At 45.9% G+C, this 24,041-nt stretch overlaps 1 protein-coding gene across 1 annotated transcript; it reads right to left on the reverse strand.

The window, feature by feature from the left end:
• Window positions 1-137: 137 nt before the first annotated feature.
• On the reverse strand, window positions 138-22,840 carry KRI1 (KRI1 homolog). Its single transcript, XM_081845043.1, has 19 exons — window positions 22,694-22,840; window positions 21,736-21,809; window positions 20,095-20,200; window positions 19,824-19,926; window positions 19,135-19,186; window positions 18,694-18,728; window positions 18,017-18,113; window positions 15,533-15,610; window positions 12,223-12,353; window positions 11,523-11,643; window positions 11,223-11,318; window positions 9,764-9,934; window positions 8,403-8,478; window positions 7,015-7,127; window positions 6,001-6,142; window positions 4,094-4,224; window positions 2,419-2,483; window positions 1,853-1,948; window positions 138-726 (listed from the first exon to the last, which is right to left on the reverse strand). Exons 1-19 carry the CDS (start codon window positions 22,776-22,778, stop codon window positions 297-299), a joined length of 2,202 nt encoding a protein of 733 aa, XP_081701169.1. The 5' UTR covers window positions 22,779-22,840; the 3' UTR covers window positions 138-296.
• Window positions 22,841-24,041: the final 1,201 nt, after the last annotated feature.

The raw sequence follows: 24,041 nt of genomic DNA on the forward strand, positions 1-24,041 counted from the left end.
CTAGCAGGACCAGTGATCAGGGATGATGGGAACTGTACTCCAAAACAGCTGGAGATCCAAATTTGGGAAACACTGGGGTGGAAGAACAGAACGACGCAATTGAGCCGATAAAAAATGCCAAGAGGGACAAAGGTATCAACCGGCAATGTATTTGAATCATTCTTCCGCACGAATCCTGCCCTGAAGCCCAGAGGCACCAAGCGCTACCTTCTGGGCGATCGCTTGCAGCCATCAAACAGATCGCTTGTCCAAGGAAAGGAAGCTTTTGCTCCGAAGATGAGCCGCAGCAGGATAGCTCAGGCCTGAGCTGCTTTCTTGGCCTGGTCTCGAGTGCCCTCCTTAGGCTTCCTCCGCCTTTTCTCGCGGAGAAGCTGGCGGAAGTGCAGGCGCTTTGCGTTGAGGCCATAGGCCTGTAGTCGCTGGCGGCTGAACTCCAAGCGGCCCACACGGACCCGCGCCACTCCCTTCCTGCTTCTCTTCTTCGGCCTCTGGACTCTGGGGAGGACAGGAGAGGGGTCCTGTGGAGTGGCAGTCTCCACCTGGCTGCTTGTGGCTGGCGCTGGTTTCGGTCCGGGATCTCCCTTGGGAAGCAGGAGCCGTTCTTCCTCGCATTCGGCGCCGGGCGGCTGCAGCTCTTTAGCAGGCAGCTCCTGGCGCTTGGCCTTGTCCCTGCCCTTCTTTCCTTTCTTGCCCGGCATTTTCTTTTCGCTTTCTGGCTCCTCCGCCCTGAAAGGGGAGCAAACGGATGAATGAAACAGGACGAAAACACTTCGTGCGTATCTCAGAGGGCTACTGCTGCGTTGCAGAGTGAAAGAGATGGCCTCAGGAGGGAATGTACCGTATTTTTTGCTCTACAGGATGCACTTTTTCCCCTCGAAAAATGAAAGGGAAATGTGTGTGCGTCCTATGGAGCGAATGCAGGCTTTTGCTGAAGCCTGTAGAGCGAGAGGGGTCGGTGCGCTTCAGGCAGCTATCCGCAAGCCTTCTGAGCCCGGCGGGAGTTCCTGCCGGGCTCCGAAGGCTTGCGGATAGCAGCCTGTTCTGCGGGCTGGGGTCAGGGGAAGCTCAGGCTTCCCCAGCCCCGCAAGCTCTGGGAACAGCAGCAAGGTTGTAACCCCACAGCTGGGGGGGGGGGATAATTTTTTTTCTTTATTTCCCCCCCTAAAAACTAGATGCACCCTATGGTCCGGTGTGCCCTATGGAACAAAAGATACGGTAATCACAATGGCATGAAATCTTTATGCTCATAAGTGGGAGGAGGAAAGAATACCTTCCAAGGAAGACTGACTGACAAAAATCAAAGAATACGCAGAGATGACCAAACTGATGGCACTGATAAGAGACTCCAGCTTAGATCCTTGCAAGGAGGACAGGAGACCTTGCTTAATTTACTTAAAACACTGGTGTCCAAACTTTTTTCAAAGAGGGCCAGATTTGATAATGCGAAGGGCTGAGAGGGCCGGCCAAGGTTGTTGGCCTTTTTAAGGATTTTACCCCAGGAAATAAACTGCCACAGGGACCGGATTAAACCAACCGGCAGGCGGGATTAGGCCGCCGAAATGGACTTTGGACCTGCCTGACTTAAAAAGTAATTCTTTATACATGAAGTCCACAGTGGGGTTTGAAGTTTAAGGGGGAAAATAGTAGATTATATTAAGAAACCTGTTAAAGAGGATGAAGCTTGACATGGGGGTACTTTAAAATGCAGTTACGTGAAATTATATTTATGAACTTTGAGGATGGACAAGCAGAAAGTCATTAGCATTGAAAGAGTATAATTACTGAGTGTTAAAATGCAATCTTGAAACCAAATAAAATAGTAATATAGATAGATATCGAATAGAGAACGTACTCTGACTGAAGGGATTTGAGAACCTGCTGCTTCTTCCAAGTATTCTGGCCTTTCTGCTCATAGGCAGTTTTGTCTCGCAGTTCCTCCTTCTCAGACCTGCATGGAGAATACACCTGTCAGGTGTCACATGTAAGATGCCCTCCTTCTCTGCCTTCCCACCCTGATGGGGGTGGGAGGGGAAGAGCAAGGAACAAAACCATCTCATTGTAGACAATAGCATGGCAGGTAGTGGATGGTGCCTTGTGCAGGTGCAGAACCCCCCAAAACCAAGAGGTCTGCAAAGATTCCTCTTTGCTAGACATTAGAGCTGCGGTGGATTGCTCTGTGACTCAGAAGCCGACACCTCCGCCCCATTCCCAAACTTGGAGGCCCCTTTGTTCATTGTCGCTTGCCAGAAAATCTTGAATTCTTCGAAAAAACTGAAGCACGAGTCGCGGCGACCAGCACAACCAGAAGTGGGCTAGAACCCAGGAGTCCTGGTCCCCAAGCCACACTGCACACAGCAGGATCCGCACTTTTATTCGGTTTCCAGTGTAGACAGACACCACATCCTTCCTGCGCCTCACCTGTACATACAGGTCTTCCGCAAAGAACACCAGCGGTTCAGCTCCTTGTCATCAGCTGCCAGGATCTAGGGAGAAAGAATCATTCATTTCTTATTTGAATAATAATAATAATAATTTATTATTTATACCCCGCCCATCTGGCTGGGCTTCCCCAGCCACTCTGGGAGGCTTCCAACAAAATATTAATACAGTAATGCATCAAACATTAAAAGCTTCCCTAAACAGGGCTGCCTTCAGATGTCTTCTAAAAGTCTGGTAGTTGTTTTTCTCTGACATCTGGTGGGAGGGCATTCCACAGGGCGGGTGCCACTACCAAGAAGGCCCTCTGCCTGGTTCCCTGTAACCTCACTTCTCGCAGGGAGGGAACCGCCAGAAGGCCCTCGGTGCTGGACCTCAGTGTCCGGGCAGAACACTGAGGGTGGAGACGCTCCTTCAGATATACTGGACCGAGGCTGTTTAGGGCTTTCAAGGTCAGCACCAACACTTTGAATTGTGCTCGGAAACTTACTGGGAGCCAATGTAGGTCTTGCAAGACCGGTGTTATGTGGTCTTGGCGGCCACTCCCAGTCACCAGTCTAGCTGCCGCATTCTGGATTAGTTGTAGTTTCCGGGTCACCTTCAAAGGTAGCCCCACACAGAGCGCATTGCAGTAGTCCCATGTGAGAGATAACCAGAGCATGCACCATTCTGGTGAGGCAGTCCGAATGTTGCACCAATCAGCATGTTTTTACATGAGTAGAATGTGCCCTTTTATTTAAAATGTATCCCTGGGTTATTTGTGGGGCCTGCTTGGTGTTTTTACATGAGTAGAATGTGTGCTTTTATTTAAAATGCATCTCTGGGTTATTTGTGGGGCATAGGAATTCGTTCATTTTTTCCTTCAAAATATAGTCCGGCCCACCACATGGTCTGAGGGACGGTGGACTGGCCCACAGCTGAAAAAGGTTCCTGACCCATGTCTTGAGCAACTTGGCTGCCGCATTCTGTACAAGCTGAAATTTCTGAATCGTCTTCAGAGGCAGCCCTATGTAGAACATATTGCAATAATCTAGCCCGGAGGTTACGTGAGCTTAGATGACAGATGTTAGGCTATCCCTGTCCAAACAGGGGCATCTGTGGGCCACCTGCCGAAGCAGACAGAAGGCACCCCGTGCCACGGAGGCCACCTGAGTCTCAAGCAATGGGTCCAGAAGTATCCCCAAGCTTACATACCAGCTCCTTCAAAAGGAATGTAACCCCATCAAGAGCAGGTCATCTTCCACCCATCCAGTCTACCAAACCGCCCACAAACAGTGCCTCAATCTTCTCTGGATTGAGCTTCAGTTTGTTGGATCTCGTCTAATATACAGTGGTACCTCAGGTTAAGTACTTAATTCGTTCCGGAGGTCCGTACTTAACCTGAAACTGTTCTTAACCTGAAGCACCACTTTAGCGAATGGGGCCTCCTGCTGCTGCTGTGCCGCTGGAGCACGATTTCTGTTCTCATCCTGAAGCAAAGTTCTTAACCTGAAGCACTATTTCTGGGTTAGCGGAGTCTGTAACCTGAAGCATATGTAACCTGAAGTGTATGTAACCCGAGGTACCGCTGTATTACTAAAACAGACAATGGTCCTCCCCACCCCAGCGGGAGAAAAGAAATCCGCCTCAGTCTCTGCAAAAGGGTAAAGTGACCTACCTCCTCGGTCGAGAGGCCATAGCTGCAGGGGACCACGGTTCGGTACTTGAAACGGCAAGGAAGGTCCCCTATCAGGTCTTCATAGTCCAGGCGGTAGAATTCATCTAGGTATTGCTCAAAGGTCTTTGTCTCTGCAAAGAGAAAGAGAGTTTTAAATAATTTTTGTAAAAAACAAAACAAAAACACCAGAAGCTTTTCTTTGGGGAATTATAGGGCAAGAAATACAGTGGTGACTCGCAAGACGAAATTAATCCGTTCCGTGAGGCTCTTCGTATAGCGGTTTTTTCGTCTTGCGAAGCAAGCCCATTGACAGCTTAGCGGATTAGCGCTATTAGCGGCTTAGGAAAAGGGGGGGGAAGGGGGGGGAACCCGCAGGAACTCGCAAGACATTTCGTCTTGCGAAGCAAGCCCATAGGGAAATTCGTTTTGCGAAGCGCCTCCAAAATGGAAAACCCTCTCGTCTAGCGGGTTTTCCGTCTTGCGAGGCGTTCGTCTTACGGGGCACCACTGTACCTAAATTGTATAGAAACTTATTGATGCATATTTTTCCCCAATGTAAAAAATCTACAATGTATTTAAGAGAACACTGTTAACAATTAAAAACTTTGGAAGGATTGCAATAATGCTTGTAATGTACGAAAAACTATGGCAAAAATGGATTATTTCTTTATTAAAAAATAAAGAATATAAGGGAAGCAGTTGGGAAAAAGATTGATAATTGTAACCATGGAAGGGCGGAGGGGAGTTGAAGGATTCAGAGAAGCTTAAATGATGGTGTGGATGTTTAATGTTTGAATTTAAATTTGTTAAATAAAATTTAAGAAAAATATTTTTAAAAATAAAATAAAAAGAAACTTATTTATGTATGTTACTACAGCAGCAGGAATGTTACCCGCCCCAAAATGGAAAGAAGTAGAAGTCCCAGCAAAGGAAGAATGGACACAACAACTTGTGGAATATGCAAAAAGGGCGAAACTTACTGGAATAAGAAGAAATCAAGATAGCAAACTTCTTATAAAAGAATGGAAATGGTTTATTGAATATTTACAGATAAATTTTAAATAGATAAGAACATCGGCAGGATTACTGTAATAACCTGCAGTTTTATAAGAGTATTTAAAGTAGATAAATAATCGAGCAAATTAAGGTGAATTTGGATATGCAGAAGACATTAAAAATAAATTTAAGGAACCAAAGGAAGTCAAATTTTGAAACGTTAAAATGATTGTGAAATTAATGAAATGTATAAACCTGAGAAGCATAAATAATTTTAAAGAGAGAGAGCGGGGGGAGGGAAGAGAGAAATAAGCTTGGCTGGGCAAGGAGATTTTCACTAAACGGGGAAGCTGAAAAATGCCCAGAAACGTTCACTCTCTCACTGAAGCCTCCATCACCCAAAGAGAGCGAGAGAGAGTCCCCTTCTCTCTCAGTTCCAACAATTCTCAAATGCAATTGACACCACCTGGCCTGGGAGAGGTTCTATGGGCAAAAGTCGCCATGCAAGTAAGGCTTGCTCATCATACCCGCTCTGGGATCCCACAGCTAATTCTCCCTGGGTCTCCTCGCTGGCCCAAATAGGACTAATTTAGCCAGCTAGCCCTGGTGATCATCTAATGTTTATTGGATGGATTTCCCCCCTAAACTGATTTTTGAATTCTGAATTTATTGTTATTCACGTTTTATACTGTATTTTATGCTGGTTTTTGTTGCATCAGTTAAGTGTTTTAAATTTGTCGTTAGCCGCCCTGAGCCCGGTTTTCTGAACTGGGAAGAGCGGGGTATAAATAATAATAATAATAATAATAATAATAATAATAATTATTATTATTATTAAAAATTATTATTATTATTATTAATAATAATTAATAATAATAATTAATAATTATAATAATTATTACCATCCTTACCGGGGTCAAAGGGTTTTTTCTCCCGACTGACAGCCTCTGCAAAATGCGACTTGCGCTTCTTTTTGCCCAGAAGGGGAACTTCCAGCCTCCGTTGCTTTCTGGAGGGGCCTGGCTCCTGGGTGGGGTCGTAATCTGCATCCATCTGAAGAGGTGGTTTGTGGAGGGGAGCAGAGAGGGGAAAAGCAAGCGTCATTTCACATGGGCGTCGCAAACCCCGGGAGGGGAGCAGAGTCAACCTCCCTTCTCCCCTGGTGCCAAAAGTCCACGCAGGGAAAACAAGACTAGAACCCAACCAGACATAGAGCAAGAAGCTGCTGCTTATCGCTCACCAGCCCCCGACCCCATAAAATAACCTCTCAAAGGACCTGTTGATGGCATTTTACCATTGTAAAAGACTGTAAAGACTTTTAAAGACTGTAAAGACTGCAGAGAGAATAACTGGGTGCACTCTTCCCACCTTGGATCAAATCTATGCTTCCAGGTGCCATAAGAAAGCTGCAGAGTTAGTGCAGGATAGTACGCACCCTGGAAATGCACCAGGCCCTGGTGGAGGATAATCTAACTTACTTAGGGCCTGGGACCTCTAAACTATGATTATTCATGGACCTTAAGGTCCTCTGCGGGGCATACCAGAAGAGGCGGTCCCGTAAGTATACCTGAAGGAGCATGTCCACCCCCATCGTTCAGCCCAGACACTGAGGTACAGCTCCGAGGGCCTTCTGGCAGTTTCCTCCCTGTGAGAAGTGAGGTTAAAGGGAACCAGGCAGAGGGCCTTCTTGGTGGTGGCGCCCGCCCTGTGGAACGCCCTCCCATCAGATGTCAAGAAAATAAACAACTATCTTTAGAAGACATCTGAAGGCAGCCCTGTTTAGGGAAGTTTTTAATGTTTGATGTTTTATCGCTTCATTATTATTATTATTATTATTATTATTATTATTATTATTATTATTAAGACCCACACCACCTCAGCAACCAGAGCTGGGCCCCCTGGTTAAGAATGCAAGCCAGACATACCACAAAGTCAGGATCCTCGCAGTGGGGGTGGTATTCTTCGTCCTCCTGCAGCCCTAGGTCACCTTCTGCTTCAGTTCCATCCCCTCCTGTCCACTTGTCCCAATTCCACTCATCTGCATTCGGGATGAAGACGAAAAAGACATTTTTGCTTTCTAAGCTAATGATGCCTTTGGTGCCATTGCTTTCAGAACCTCACCCAGGAGCCGGCCTGCAGTAATGCCCAAGAATGCTTCAACCAAAGTTGGGATGGATAAAGAAACAGAGTCCTCCTGTTAAGGCATCTGAAGGCATGAAATGAGCTTCACGTGCTGGAGATGTAATGAGGTTGAGGGTACGTTTTATCATATGTGGTGGACTTGTAAAAGGGTAAAAGGGTATTGGGAAATGATATATAATGAATTGAAAAAAATGTTTAAAAGTACTTTAAAAAAAAACAAAAAACCAGAGTCCTTTTGGTTGGGAATAATTCAATTCCCAGGTGTCAAAAAAGACTATTTATGTATGCTACGACTGCGGCTCCTGTTTTGTCAGCCCAAAAATAGAAAACGGCAAGGTCCCAACCAAAGAAGAACGGCAATTTAAACTGATGGAATACATGCAGCTTGTAGACATAACATATAGAATTATGGAACAAAAAGAATGTAGACTGGAAAATGTTTACTGAATATATGGGTGAAAATTGTGTTCATTTAAGAATGCCGGTAGCATTAAGATAAATTCAACAGTGAAAATAAGTTCTGATGGATGTAACAATGGATTACTGAATAGTTTATTTTATGTAAAATATGAAGGATGGGTGGTATGCAAAATGAACCATGGAAAGAGAAGAAGGGAAGTCATTAAGCTTGTTTAAATGAATATTTTGAAATGTAAATCAGAAAATTTAATAAAAATTATATATAAATAAAAAGAAACAAGCGTCATGCAAGAATACACCAAATGACTCCTGAGGATATCTAAAGCACAGCACTCATTTTAACATTCCTGGCAGATTCCAGATTACGTGGGCAGCATCTGCAGAATACTCCTGGCTTGCTTGCCTTCCTCCTTTCATGTCCCCAGGTCATGTTCTCTTCAGCAAAAATTCTCCCAGGCAAAAACATCTCCCAGTTCTGCAACAGATCTTCCAAAATGAAGACTAACAAGAACCTTGCTGGATCAAGACAAAGTAGATCCAGTTCCATGCAACACCCCACAAACACATAATTAAAAGCCACCTGGCCAGGTGCCCATCTAAAGCAGCCTTTCACAACATGGTGCCCTCCAGATGGTTTGGACAAAGAGATCCTGCCATCCTCACCCAGAACAGCACCAGGTCGAGGGGGGACTGCTCTAGAATTGGGGGTCCCAATGCTGACCTCATGTGCCAGGGCATCTTCTCGACATACCGTCAATTCCTTCCTCTGCCTCAAACTGCGGTTTCTCTTCCTCACCAACTCCGTAATACTCATCCCCAAATAATTTCTGTAGGAAACAGAGAATGATAATAATAATAATAATAATAATAATAATAATATAAAAAAAATAAATTTTATTTATACCCCGCCCTCCCCAGCCAAGACCGGGCTCAGGGCGGCTAACACCAGGTATAAAAACAACTGATTGAAATACAACTTAAAAACAAGATTAAAATACAACATTAAAATGGAGCCTCGTTTCAGTAGAAACTCAAATCAAAAACTTTTGGGGGGATGAAAACGTCAAGTCTTCACCAAGGCCAACTATCCAGACTGGTCCTATGTGGGCCAGGAAAAAACCAGGGAAGTCCCCAGATAGGAGTTCCATCACAGAAGGAGAAAGGAAAAAGGAGAGAGGGGGAGGGGATCAAGTTGATTCCAAGCCAAAAGCCAGGCGGAACAACTCTGTCTTACAGGCCCTGCGGAAAGAAATGAGATCCTGCAGGGCCCTGGTGTCATGAAACAGAGCGTTCCACCAGGCCGGAGCCAGTGTTGAAAAGACCCTGGCTCTGCTTGAGGCTAATCTGACTTCCTTAGGGCCCGGGACCTCTAGGGTGTTGCTATTTATGGACCTTAAGGTCCTCCGTGGGGCATACCGGGAGAAGGGTTAGACTAGACAGGCCTCAGGGTCCCATCCAACTCTACAAATCAATTCAAGCATTGGCTACTGCCTAAACCAGTGATGGCCCAACTTGGCCCTCCAGCTGTTTTGGGACTACAACTCCCATCACCCCTGGCTAACAGGACCAGTGGTCAGGGATGATGGGAATTGTAGTCCCCAAACAGCTGGAAGCTCCTGCAGCCAATCAGAAGCTGCGCTTTGGCTTCCGAATGTTTTGGAAGTTGAATGGGCTTCTGGAATGGATTCCGTTCGACTTCCAAGGTACGACTACATAGAATATGGAATAATATGCAGTTGTAAATGTTGACAATAGGGCCCATGAAGGGGATGAGAGGGAAGTCTCGAGATTCAGAGTAATCTCTATATATGGATACGCATTTGGAATGTTATAAATTTATATTTGTAAAATCAAATAAAAATGATTTCTAAAAAAAAAGAAGAAGTTGGCTAATGCCTAGAAGGCAAAAGCACTGCTCAGTTTCAAATCAATTCACTGAGCCGTTTTCAAACGACAAGCCAAATCTACTTCCCTCAATTTCTCGTTGTGGCAGGAGAACGGGGTTCAGCTGACTCAGCCTTAACACGGCCCTACCATTTTGGAGAGGGGCTGGGGCAGTGTCTTCTGGCTGCCAGCCAGAACCCTCGGCATTGGTATACAACATGCACCCACCTCCATCAGCTGGTCATGTTGGGTGGGATCGAAGTCCCCTTCGAGGTCCATTTCCTGGAAGGTGCTGGTTGCACTGCCCGTGATCTCACGCAGCTTCCCCAGCCGTTCCAGGATCTCCCGGCGCTTCAGGTTCTTCAGCTGCTTCAGCTCCTCCTGTTTTTGAGCCTTCTCCTTTTAGGGTGAAGAAAAGCACAGTATTATGGGAGGAGGCCATTATTTGGCGCATCCAGCAGCCAGATCTACGTCTGAAGAATGCTCTCCCCGGGGAAGTTCGCCTGGCCCCTTCATGCCTGAACCCGCCTACACTGTGAGTCCTGAGAGACCTGCTCCCCGCTTTGCAGGACTTTCCCCACCTGACCTGGGAGGGCAGGGTCTGGACTGACTCCAGCTACAAAAGCTGAGGTTGCTGAAGAGACCAGAGATCACCTTGGCTGTCTGAGTGCAGACCCAGGTCACTGAGTCTGAGCTTCCATTGCTATCGCCCACCATGAACCACATTGACAGGAATGGCAGCAACAGCAGCAGATATGCTCTATGTTCATATTTTATTTCCTTGCTAATTATGCTGTTTTAAATGTGCATTTTATACTGGACTTCCTTTAGTAATGATTTCTTTTGAAATGTTTCAGATAATTTTTTGGGTTAACTTTGCTGCATGAAACGTGTGCTCCATAGTTTACCTTCTTTGCAATATTTTATTTCGAAATCTTTAACATTTTAGTTTCCCGTTATTTGTGTTGCTTGGAATTTATAATTTATATTTGACTTTCTTCAGTAACGTTTTATTCTGGATTACTTTTTTTGATGTTTTATTGTAGGTTTGTAAACCGCTTTGAGCTCTTTTCTGAAAAATGTAAAGCGGTACAGAAATGAAATGATTAATTATACACCTTTAGGCACCACGCAAAAACGTTCCATTTTAACCAGGTCTTTGGTTGATTTGATTTGACACCCTAAACCAGGGGTCAGCAACCTTTTTCAGTCGTGGGCTGGTCCACCGTCCCTCAGACCATGTGGTGGGCCAGACTATATTTTGAGGGGGGGGGAATGGACAAATTCCTATGCCCCACAAATAAACAGAGATGCTTTTTAAATAAAAGCACACATTCTACTCATGTAAAAACATGCTGATTCCCGGACTGTCCGCAGGCCGGATTGAGAAGGCGATTGGGCCGGCCCCGGCCCCTGGGCCTTAGGTTGCCTACCCCTGCCCTATGCCCTTTTAAAATGTGGGGGTTTTTGGGATGTGTTATTGGGTTGTTGTTTTCGTTTTGATTATATATTTTGTGGTTTTATATTTTGATTTTGTTCTGTGAACTGCCCTGAGACCTCTGGGCATAGGGCGGTATATAAATTCTAATAATAATAATAATAATAATAATAATAGGCAAAAGTTTCAGCCCTCCTAGGCAGCCCAATAGAGCTGAACATCCTCCGCTCGTATCTGTGCAGAACTCACTTTCTTCTTGCGCTCCTGAGTCTCCTGTCGTTTCTCTTTACGGCGTTCGTCCTTCCGGCGCACTGAGGTTGCAATGTTGCGGGGATATGTTTTCATCTGGCGGTACAGGTATCGGAGAAAAGAAGAACTCTTCAGCCTCACGTTCTTCAGATGAGCAGAGATCCCAGCAGCACCCCCTTTCATCACCCCAGTCTCCTCACAGAGAGAGGACATCCCTCTTGTCACTCATAACATAATGGCGCCAGGACACCGAGAAGAAAGCCTAACTTCCCAGTGTAAGCAGAGAACGTTTCCCCTCACCAACTGGGCCTCAGGCTCCTCGAACCGGAAGTTGTACTTGCGCTCGAAATCCTCTTGCTTCTTTAAGAACAGCTCGCCCTCATCCGACGAATCCGATATAGCCAGCTGCGCTCCGGTGAGCCTGTGGAGAGGAAAGCACATGAACAGGAAGAGGGAATATAGCGCAAGGACAGTGTTATAATAAATAACTGCTACTTTATCCCTTACGGGGTACCCAAGAGCCCGTATATAGTCCTTAGGTAGGTTCTCTATCGGTAGGAGAAAATAACAGAGGCCAACCAGAGAATATTGAGAAGCAAAGCAGCTAGTAAGCATGATCTTTCCTCGTATTGATGGTGAAAATCAGAAACTTTAAGAGGAAAGAACACTGTGCAAATAACTTAGCCCATGGACCCATGAACACCTCCCTCCGGACCATGTGAGCATGGATGAATTATTTTTTAAAAAATAAAATTTATTTATTAAGGTTATCCTGGTGTCACTATAGAAGGCATACCCACAGATTACCAACCTCCATTAAGTGACATTGTGTTAGATCTTGCCCATGAACGTGCACTATTAGTGAATGGGGGAAGAGGGGAGCTCAACAAATAAATTTCCTTTCCATCTACCTTCACCTGGAATGGGGACAGGGGGAGAAACACCAGGGAAGTTATGCCCTATCCTTAAGGAACTCAAAAATCCATCCTTTGGCACTCACCCATCCTCCTCCTCCTCCTCTTCCTCCCCTCCATCATCTGCCTCCTTGTAGCGCTTGTTCAAGATATAATCTCGCAGGAACCGCTCCCCCTCATCGAGTTGTGGGTCGTTCCAGTATTCTTTAAGGGGAGCCTGGGGAAAGAGAGGAAACCCAAAATGAAGTCACCCGCCTCAAGTCCCGAGCAAGGCTCAAGATACCATCAAACCCAGACCCAAAGACTCCTCTGGAAGACAGGGACAGTGCAGAAAATCCTCCAAAGGACCATTTCATCCTAACAAGGTGAGATATACATTATATGTAGGGCTGCCTCTGAAGACGGATCAAAAACTTCAGATAGCGCAGAATTCAGTTGCTCACCGGAGCAAGACGGTTTGAGTATACTACACCGATCCTGGTCCAACTGCACCGGCTACCAATTAGTTTCCGGGCCCAATTCAAAGTGCTGGTTTTGACCCCTAAAGCCTTGAACAGCTCAGGACTGCAATACCTCAAGGACCGCCTCTTTTGATATGAACCTGCCTGGACCCTGGGATAATCTTATGAGGCCCTCCTTCGTGTGCCTCCTCTTTGAGAGGTCCAGAGGGTGGCAACATGAGAACAGGGCCTTCTCCGCAGTGGCCTCCCTGTCTGTGGAATGCTCCGCCCAGGGAAGTTCGCCTGGCACCTTCATTATACACCTTTAGGCATCAGGCAAAAATGGTCCTTTTTAACCAGGCCTTTGGTTGACCTGATGGACATCCCATACCCTTTTAAAATGTGGATCTTGGGGGGGTGGCTGTTATTGGGTTACTGCTTTTATTTTTATTTTATATACTGTGATCTTTTCTGTGAACCGCCCTGAGACCTCCGGGTATAGGGCAGTATATAAATTCAATCAATCAATCAATCAATCAATCAATCAATGGGGCAGACACATGCTTTCCTGGAGCAACGTGGGGAAGCGCCTGCTCATGCAGAAAAATGTTCTGCTAGCTTCAGACTAGCAGAAAACAGCTCGAGGTGTGGATTTAGCAGGACCCAGGAATTAACGGAGCCCAATCCTTTCTATGTCAAGATACTTGTCTCTGTTCCGTTACTTTATTGAGGCGGCTGGAAGTGTGGGTTAAACCACAGAGCCTAGGGCTTGCTGATCAGAAGGTCAGGGGTTCAAATCCCTGCGACGGGGTGAGCTCCTGTTGCTCGGTCCCAGCTCCTGCCAACCTAGCAGTTTGAAAGCACGTCAAGTGCAACTAGTGAAATAGGTACCGCTCTGGCGGGAAGGTAAACGGCGTTGCCATGCACTGCTCTGGTTTGCCAGAAGCAGCTTAGTCATTCTTGCCACATGACCCAGAAGCTGTACACCGGCTCCCTCAGCCAGTAAAGCGAGATGAGCGCCGCAACCCCCGAGTCATCCGCGACTGGACCTAATGGTTAGGGGTCCCTTTACCTTTTAAGGAAACAGCAAATGGTCGGATCCCTTCTCCTAGATAACTTGAGACTCTCAAGACCAAGACCAGCACACTGAGCGTCTTGGGAAAGGCACTGCAACCCTAATCATGCGTTTCTGGGAGTCGCAGCTGTTCTGAAGCTTTGCCTGGAAGCTGTGGCTGGATGGTTACGTGGGAGCCGGTTGAAGTTAAATCCTTCGAAGACAGAGGTCCTCTGGCTGGGGCGGGATGATATGGGATTGAGGGGGCAACTCCCATCTCTTGCGGGGGTGCAATTAGTGCCAGCACCGTCCGTTAAGAGTTTGGGTGTAATCTTCGATACCTCCCTCTCTATGGAGGCGCAGATTACAGCTATAACAAAGGCGGCATTTTTTCATCTCCGCCAAGCTAAGCAGTTGGCCCCTTATCTCTCTCGCCCTGACCTAGCCACTGTGATCCATGCGACGGTCACCTCCAGACTGGATTATTGTAACTCGCTCTACGTGGGGCTGCCCTTAAGACTGACCCAGAAACTCCAGCGGGTGCAGAATGCCACGGCGAGACTCCTTATGGGGTCTTCGCTGCGAGATCACATTCAACCGGTACTATACCAGCTGCACTGGCTCCCGGTGGAGTACAGGATCAGGTTTAAGGTGCTGGTTTTAACCTTTAAAGCCCTATACGGCCTAGGTCCCTCGTACCTACGGGACCGCCTCTCCTGGTATGCCCCACAGAGAAACCTACGGTCTGCAAATAATAACATCCTCAAGGTCCCAGGCCTCAGAGAGGTTAGGCTGGCCTCAACTAGAGCCAGGGCCTTCTCGGCTGCGGCTCCAATCTGGTGGAACGCTCTGTCACAAGAGACTAGGGCCCTGCGGGACCTGACATCCTTCCGCAGGGCCTGCAAGACAGAGTTGTTCCACCAGGCCTTTGGTCAGGGCGCAGCCTGACTCCCTCCTCTGGCAACCTGCTTAGAATCTTGCTTAATTAGTTGCCATTAATTTGATTTTAATTGATTTTTATAATGTAATATTTTTAGAATGTGTGAATATCTGATGGTTTGATTGTTGATTGTTGTTAGCCGCCCTGAGCCCGGCTTCGGCTGGGGAGGGCGGGATATAAATAAAATTTATTATTATTATTATTATTATTATTATTATTATTATTATTTGTCTAGGTCTGAGGGAAACAGTGCCTTAATTCATTAGGAAGAAGCCACAAACCAGACAGTGGTCATACAGAACCAGATGGGGATGCCCATCATTGTAGCCCATTTTTCAGTGTCGTCCAAAGTGACGGATCCCCAAGCCCATTGCATACCAGGTGGTATTTGACACCTACAAAAATCTGAAAAAATGTATAAAACTAAATCCAACTTATGCTGGAGGTGCAACAGATCAGAGAGCACACTTATAAACATGTGGTGGCAATGTGAAAAAGTTAAGGGCTTCTGGGACTTGGTCTTTGAAGAAATGAAGAAAATCTTTAGATACAATTTTTTTGTAGTGATATAGTGATTATCTGAAGAAGCAATGCCCACATATTACTTCTTGGACTTGTTTTAATTAACTTCTGTAAACTGATGTATGGTTAGAATAAGGACAATCAAAATAGAAAGTAAGTTAAGAAGAAGATTAAAGAAAGCAGATTGCCATGGTTGATATTAGACCCATGTAGAGGACAAAGGAAGTCAACAAAGAAAATGGATTCAAATTTAGGTTAATACATATCTTATTTTTGAGATACGTTCTTTGCTTTTCCCTATTTGCTCTTTTTTCTATTTTTTATTTTTACATTTATATAGTATTTGTATTTTGTTTGTAATATATTGTACATCTATGTGTTTTATGTTTGTCAGCATATAAATAAAAAAATATATATTAAATAATAATAATAATACATACCAAGTCCTGGAGCACTTCCTCTGCTTGTGGCTTCTCCTGACCTTTTAACCAACTGATGTAGTCTGCCTCCTCGTGCTCCTGAGAGAACAGAAGAGAAGGTAGAATCGAGGCAACAATGTCATGGATTATACACAGGGCTGCCTCTGAAAACTGTTTGGAAGCTTCAGCCAGTACAGAATCTGGAGGCCAGGTTGCTCACTGGCTTGGGCACAGAACACCAATCCTGGCCTGGCTGCACTGGCTGCCAACTAGCTTCTGGTCCCAATTCAAAGTGCTGGTTCTGACCTACAAAGCCTTAAACAGCTCAGGAACCCAATACCTATAGGTCCACCTCTCCCCATATAAACCATCCCAGATTTTCTGTTTATCATCCGAGGCCCTTCTTTGTGTGCCTCCTCCACATGAGGCCTAGAGGGTGGCAACGTGAGATTATGTGCTTGTTTTTATCCTGTATTTTATTCTGTGAACCACCCTGAGAACTTAAGACGAAACGCAGTATATAAATCTAAACAACAAAAACAAAAACACACCACCCTGACGTTGACCAAAGGCAGCTACATTTATCTGAACATTAAAATTTCAAAGTTTAAAGGTAAAGGTACCCCCGACCGTAAGGTCCAGTCACGGACGACTCTGGAATTGTACACTCACCTCACTCTATAGGCCAAGGGAGCCGGCGTTTGTCCACAGACGGCTTCTGGGTCATGTGGCCAGCATGACTAAGCCGCTTCTGGCGAACCAGAGGAGAGCACGGAAACGCCGTTTACCTTCCCGCCAGAGTGGTACCTATTGATCTACTTGCACTTTGACGTGCTTTCGCACTGCTAGGTTGGCAGGAGCTGGGACCGAGCAATGGGAGCGCACCCTGTTGTGGGGATTCGAACCGCCAACCTTCTGATCGGCAAGCCCTAGGCTCAGTGGTTTAGACCACAGTGCCACCTGCGTCCTTATTTCAAAGTTTAAAAAGGTAAAGGGACTCCTGACCATTAGGTCCAGTCGTGACCGACTCTGGGGCTGCGGTGCTCATCTCGCTTTACTGGCCAAGGGAGCCGGTGTACAGCTTCCAGGTCATGTGGTCAGCATGACTAAGCCGCTTCTGGCGAACCAGAGCAGGGCACGGAAATGCCATTTACGTTCACACCTATTTATCTACTTGCACTTTGACGTGCTTTCAAACTGCTAGGTTGGCAGGAGCAGGGACCAAGCAACGGGAGCTCACCTCGTCGCGGGGATTTGAACTGCCGACCTTCTGATCGGCAAGTCCTAGGCTCTGTGGTTTAACCCACAGCGCCACCCGCGTCCCCTATTTCAAAGTTTAGTGGCTATTAAAATATGTATACCCATCGTTCAGCCCCTCACCTCCTGCTCCCGTTAAGAAAGAGGTCTTCACCAGGGCCATCAAAAGGCAGGTATCACCAGGGTCACCTTACAGCATGCCGGCTGATGCTCAAGCTTGAATTTTGGAGCATCGCCAGCAAAGCAACTTCTACTGCTATAGGACGGTGAAGGAGTTGCCCCCCCTTAGCCTTTCAATTTGAGGCATCTCTTTTACATCTCCATTCTCTTGCGGGGGCCCAATTAGTGCCATTGCCTTCCATTAAGAGTTTGGGTGTAATCCTTGACGCCTCCCTTTCCATGGAGACGCAGGTTACAGCAACAGCCAAGGCGACATTTTTCTACCTTCGCCGCATCAAGCAGTTGGTCCCTTACCTTTCCCGCCCCGACCTGGCCACAGTGATCCAGGCGATGGTCACCTCCAGGCTTGACTACTGTAATTCGCTCTATGCGGGGCTGCCCTTGAAGCTGACCCAGAAACTCCAGAGGGTGCAGAATGCTGCAGCGAGGCTCCTCACAGGGTCTCTGCCATGGGAGCATATTCACCCAGTGCTTTTCAAACTGCGCTGGCTCCCGGTGGAGTACAGGGTCAGATTTAAGGTACTGCTTTTGACCTTTAAAGCCCTTCACGGCCTAGGACCCTCGTACCTACGGGACCGCCTCTCCCGGTATGCCCCACGGAGAGCCTCAAGGTCCATAAATAGCAACACCCTAGTGGTCCCAGGCCCTAAGGAAGTTAGACTGGCTTCAACCAGAGCCAGGGCCTTTTCAACTCTGGCTCCGGCCTGGTGGAACGCTCTGCCTCATGAGACCAGGGCCCTGCAGGATCTGATTTCTTTCCGCAGGGCCTGTAAGACAGAGTTGTTCCGCCTGGCCTTTGGCTTGGAGCCAGTTTGATTCCCTCCCTCCCTCTCTTTCTTTTTTCCTTTCCTTCTCCTCCTGCGATGAGGCTACATTTTAATATTTTAATGTTTCAATATTTTAATGTTGTATTTTAATTTTGTTTTTAAGTTGTCATCATTCAACTTGTTTTTATTATTGCTTGTAAGCCGCTCTGAGCCCGGCCTTGGCTGGGGAGGGCGGGGTATAAATAAAAAAGTATTATTATTATTATTATTATTATTATTATTATTATTATAACACACACACCTTGTCCTCTTTACTTTTGGGCCGTTTCTGCAGCAAGGATGTCGAGCTTCCACCTTCATCATCATCTTCATCACTGTCGGCCACAAACTTTTGGAAGCTGCATAGGGGGGGGGGGGCAAAGTCGGGTTTAGAAAGAGTGTTAAAAACTCAGATATACAGTGGTACCACTGGTTACAGATTTAATTCATTTTGGGGTGCCATGCACACCCCAAAAAATCTGTAACTAGAGGTGTTGCTTCTGTGTGTGCGCATGGTGCACAGGGACAGTCAACATAGATCAGGCATAGGCAAACTCGGCCCTCCAGATGTTTTGGGACTACAACTCCCATTATCCCTGACTACTGGTCCTGTTAGCTAGGGATGATGGGAGTTGGGGTGATGGGAAAAGCCCAGCTCAGGAGAAGGGAAGGAGTCCATTCTCAGTCTCAGAATCTGTTTTCTGAAAACAACAACAAGGGGCTGCTGTGCAGTGATTCCCCCCCCCACATTATGTAATGGCAGCATACTCCCCCCATGCATGGTATTTGGGAATGGGGCCTGATCCCTTGTGCACCTCATCGCTGGAAAAAGATGGCACACTCAAAGAGGAATGTCAAAAGTGGGGTGGGGAGATATTGTCTGCAAGCCTGTTATGTTGATGAGTTTGGCTCTCCCCTCCGGCACAGTTCTCAGCTCACCTCTCCTTAAGCTGCTTCTGCTCTTCTACGTAACTCTGAAAAATTGGGGGGGGGGGGAGAGAAGGTTAATACCCCGTGCCACAACTGTGCACCTTTCCTAGAATGGGCCAGGAATTCCCTTGGTCAGAAACAGCACAATTCTCCAAGAACTGTACAGCACCAAGCCCCAGTTCACGATACAATACAATAATCTTTATTGTCATTGTCCTATACAGAACAACGAAATTGAAAAAATCTACATCAAACATTCAAAAACCAACAAGCATACTATCCCTGCTATCCCAGCCTGGTTAACCCCCTAAAAACTCTGATACCCCATAATTAAATACAATATACTCCCACAGAGACTACCTTACACTGCATTTAAAACCAAAATCACATTTGGATAAAAACTGTTTCTCAGGCGGGGATCTCCAGGGATCTCCAGATTCCCAGACTCACCTTTCTGTTTTTAACTGGTTCTCCTTCATCGTTTTCTTCATCTTCATATTTGCTGTAGGAAAAGAGGGATAGTGAGTTGATAGTTCCATTCTGTACAACACAGGGAAGCATGTGTGGTTTTTTTCAAATGCATCTTAATTAATTTTTGAGACGACAGCTGTAAAAAGTCAGTAAGATGTACAAATCAGAGGGAAAGGGGGGGGCGACCCTAACTGTAGCTGTGACTGAGTGAAGTGCAGAGATTGTTTGCGTCATCTTCTTCACCTTCAATATTAAGAAATAAACGTGGAGCAGTGGCAGGGAACTCGCAACAGAATGAAATGAGATCAAATGCTATCATTTTTTGTTTTGGCTTCATCAGCCTGCGACTTCCCCCCTCCCTGACTGATGGTTTTCAAAACTATTGTCTATGTACTGCATTTTCTTGTATAGCTTATTGCTATTAGATTATAATCTTGTTTGCATACTAAATTAACTGTAATAAGTAATAAATTTAACCTTACAAACTTCTTGTAACCCTACTAGCGATGTTAGTTGTTTGCAGTTGTCTTTCAAATATAACACAAATTTATTCTAGACTTTCAGAAAAGTCGGATCCTGGTGGTTCCAGATTTTTCCGGTCAGTTTTGCCAGTTTGGCATAGTCCAGTAATTTCATCTGCCACTCTTCTTTTGGTTGGTAAATCTTACCCTGCTTTGTCCAGAATGACCTTCCTCTCATAATCCTTCAGAAACATGGGCTTTTCTTTCTTCTTGGGGGGCGGCTTCTCACCTTCGCTATCTGAAGAAGAATCTGAAGGCAGAAGCAACCATAGATGATCCAACAGACAATTCCAGAAAAAAAGCTGCTCTCGGGACGCAAACTAGATCAGAAAATGCTCCGAAAAGTCTCCCTGGGCCAAGCCAGAACGTTCCACAGTTGCCCCCAAGGCAAGAAATCATAACCTGGATCAGTGATTACCTTCCTCGCGGTAGAACGTGACATCCTTCTGATAAATCCGGGGATCTTTGGTTTTCAGCAACGCCAGCGTGCTGTAAAAAGCGCGATCCAATCTGGGGTCCAGCTCCTGCCGCAGGAGAAGAACACAATTAAGATTGGATATATTCTGAAAAAGATATTCAGGGGAACCTGCCTTCCTGGCCTTCTCCAATAAAAACAAAACCCAAATATTTCCATCAACTTAGTCCAAGAATTACAAAAGCTGAAATTTTGCCAAAAACCCTATCTGGCCATAATTCAGTACTAATTGCCTTTAAAGGTAAGGATAAAACATCCTTTAGGTGGAGATTAAATGAAAATTTATTAGATAATGTAGAGACTTTTGAAAGGGCTCAAAAATATCTTAAAGAATATTTTGATTTGAATACAAGTAAAGGTACTAATATTGGCATAGTTTGGGACGCCAGCAAGGCAGTGATGAGGGGTTTCTTTCTGCAGCAGAATAGCATATTAAAGAGGAAAAAAGACAGAAACAAAGAGGAGATATTAAAAAAATATCATGGTTATTGAGAAACAGTTGATTAATAAACCAGAAGACCCCAAGTTACAACTTAGTCCATCACTATGCTGAAATGGCTAAAATGACTGAAAGAGTCAGAAATCAGGAAGACCAAAATTTTAATGAGGAACGGGGGAAATTTATAAACATTGTAAACAGTTAAAATTGTTAGTGGGATTGGAGTATCACTTGTAGGGTGAATTCTGGACACAATGGAGATGTAAAAGATTTAGCTTATCATAATAAGATGCAAGATGGAATTATTATTATTATTTATTCAACTTATACCCCGCCCTATACCTGGAGGTCTCCGGGAGGTTCACAACAAGACCACAACATATAAAATCAAACCAAAAGCAATAACCCAATAACAGCCCCCTCCCCCAAAGCCACATTCTAAAAGGGTGTTGAATGTCCTGGTTAAAAAGGAACGTACAGTGGTGCCTCGCAAGACGAAATTAGTCCGTTCCGCGAGTCTCTTCGTCTAGCGGTTTTTTCGTCTTGCAAAGCAAGCCCATTGACGGCTTAGCGCTATTAGCGCTATTAGCGGCTTATCAGCTTAGCGGATAAGCAGATAAGCGGCTTAGAAAAAGGGGGGGGGAGGGGAAAAAACCCACAGGAACTCGCAAGACATTTTCGTCTTGCGATGCAAGCCCATAGGAAATTCGTTTTGCGAAGCACCTCCAAAATGGAAAACCCTTTCGTCTAGCGGGTTTTCCGTCTTGCGAGGCATTCGTCTTGCGGGGCACCACTGTATTTGCCTGGCGCCTAAAGATATGAAGGCACCAGGTGACCTTCTCCGGGGAGAGCATTCCACAAACAGGGAGCCACTGTAGAGAAGGCCTGTTCTCATGTTGCCACCCTCTGGACTTCTCGATTAATAACAGGACCCACAAAGGGGAGGATGTAAGTCCAGGAGATTCCTTGCCTTGGAGTCTTGTTTTTATGATTTATGTTTGAAAAAAATCTCTCTAAATTTTTAATATGAAAAACCATTTTTTAAAAAAACAAAATACCCAAAAGTTTTCCCAGCAGAGAAAACAGAACTTCTGAAAACAGAAAACAGAAACTTCTCCGCGGCTAAAAACAGAAGCAGGACTCACCTCATCTTCGGAACTGGTCTCAGACTCAGAACTCGACCCGTCGCCTTCGCCTCCATCCCCATAGCGGTCCTGCACTGCAGGGGTGGAAGGGAGAGAAGGAGGGAAGGAGCCGGGCAGGATGTTAGAGGAGCAGCAAAGGGCGACCATCCCTCCAGCCCCTGAAGGTTCTGGGTTCAAGCTCAGGCAGAAGCAGGGCTGGATTTAGGTTTGATGAGGCCCTAAGCTACTGAAGGTAATGGGGCCCTTTATATGTCCAGCTGTCTTTTGTCAACAACAAATTGTCACTGTTTTTTAATAATAAATAATAATAATAATAATAATAATAATTTATTTATACCCAGCCCTCCCTGGCCAGAGCCAGGCTCAGGGTAGCTAACACTAGTAAAATTACAATAAAAAACATAATGGGGGGGGGGGGGACCAATTTAAAATACAGGTTAAAAAATACAATTTAAAATGCAGCCTCATTTTAATAGTAGCCCATAGATCAAAACCATAAGCGGAAGAAACATAAGGGTCAGATGAGTCCAAACCCAAGGCCAGGCGGAACAGCTCTGTCTTGCAGGCCCTGCGGAAAGATGTTAAGTGTTGACTATAGGCTATATGGTAATTTATGGACCTAATAGGTATCTAAAGCCATTTGCACATAACAAATAGGAGCCTACACAACACAAAACACTGTTGCTGTAGGTAGGTTTTATTTTATTTGTTTTTTATCTTATATTTTGGAAATGTACATCCAGTCCCCCCCCCTTTAAATATTTTGGGGGTCCCCCCAAGAGAGTGGCGCCCTAAGCTATAGCTTGTTTAGCTTATACGTAAATCCGGCACTGGTTCGAGCCCAGGCAGCGCTGGGAGAGACTCCCCTGCCTTGAAATCCCGCGGAGCCGCTGCCGGCCAGTGCAAGCAACACTAGCTGCTCTGGCTCGGTCCGCTTCCCTCCCCGCCCGCCACTCACGCCGCTGCAGCTCCTCTCGCCGCCGGTAGCGCCCGTAGCGCGCCGCGAACGCCGCGTTGATCCTCAGTTCCTGCTGCGCCGACATGCTCCCTCCGCCCCGTGTCTTCCCGCACGTGGGCACGGGGCGCTTCCGGGTCAAGGAGGCACGTCAGGGCGCGCGGCTGCGAAACGCGCGTTCTGCCCCGCCCACCCCATTAAAGGGAAAGGAGAAGGAGAGAGAACGCTCTGTGGATCGGGCGGCTGCTTCTGCTAATTCCGATTTAAAAGTCTCGAATCGTGGACTGGAGTCCGGGAAACAGGATTCGATTGTCGCCGAGGATCTGGGATTCTGGCTGATTCAGAAATATTTTTAACCTTCGTATGTTTTAAAAGTATGGCTTTGGATTTCTTCCTTTGCTTTCTCGTTGTAAGTATTAATGTTGTGGAGTAAATAAATAAAATCATAATGATTTTCTTCCGCTGTGTGTGTGTGTGTCACACTGTCATGTAATTATATAGTTTTGCAGTGACTAACGAAGCAGAGCTATTAAAGTCTTAAAACTTTTCAGTCTCTGCCTTCTTCACCTGCAAGTCTGATGTTCTAAAAAAACTCACTCACGGAAACACATGAATGACTACTTTTTTCCAGACTAGATCTGATTGAAATACTTTTTTTTTTTTGCTAGTTCACTGCTTTGCCGTTCTTGTAGGTCATTTTCAAGTGTGTTTCCATTTGTCTGTATGGAGCTGCAGTTTTAATTCTGATAAAATATATAAACCATCGTACTATTAATTCTTCGTTTATATCAGGGGTAGGCAACCTAAGGCCCGGGGGCAGGATGCAGCCCATTCGCCTTCTCAATCCAGCCTGCAGACGGTCCAGGAATCAGCGTGTTTTTACATGAGTAGAATGTGTCCTTTTATTTAAAATGCATCTCTGGGTTATTTGTGGTGCATAGGAATTCGTTCATTCCCCCCCCCCAAAAAAAATAGTCCAGCGCACCACATGGTCTGAGGAACAGTGGGCCGCCCCATGGCTGAAAAAGGTTGCTGGCCCCTGGTTTATATGGACCAATGAGGCTGCTAGCTAGCATATATTTATTTATTTGGTGGGAAGCTACTGTGTGCTCAGTGGGGCCAAGTACAATGCAAAATATTATATTTAGAAAGGTTAACTAATTCTGTATTATGTGAGCACACCTATCTTGAGAGCCTCTGGGCTGAACAGTGGTCAAGTCCACCTTTTCCTCCTGGCATCAGCAGGCCCTGCCCCTCCCACCTCAGTGGTTGGCTGGCATCCGGGAGGCAATGGAGTTCACCTTCAGGGGTGAAGTCAAACCATTGAAGAGTTACAGAGACTGATACAGGA

The sequence above is a fragment of the Podarcis erhardii genome, assembly GCF_964252035.2.
Source record: "Podarcis erhardii genome assembly, chromosome: 17".
Taxonomy (NCBI): Eukaryota; Metazoa; Chordata; class Lepidosauria; order Squamata; family Lacertidae; genus Podarcis; species Podarcis erhardii.

Bases quoted from the DNA above. Each gene is read 5' to 3' on its own strand.
- KRI1 (XM_081845043.1), bottom strand. From the start codon at position 22,778: ATGTCGGCGCAGCAGGAACTGAGGATCAACGCGGCGTTCGCGGCGCGC. The intron at 15,611-18,016 runs GTGTGTGTGTTA...CTGTTCTCTCAG, and splicing joins CCAAAAGTAAAGAGGACAAG to GAGCACGAGGAGGCAGACTA. The intron at 7,128-8,402 runs GTATGTCGAGAA...TCCCGAATGCAG, and splicing joins GGCAGAGGAAGGAATTGACG to ATGAGTGGAATTGGGACAAG.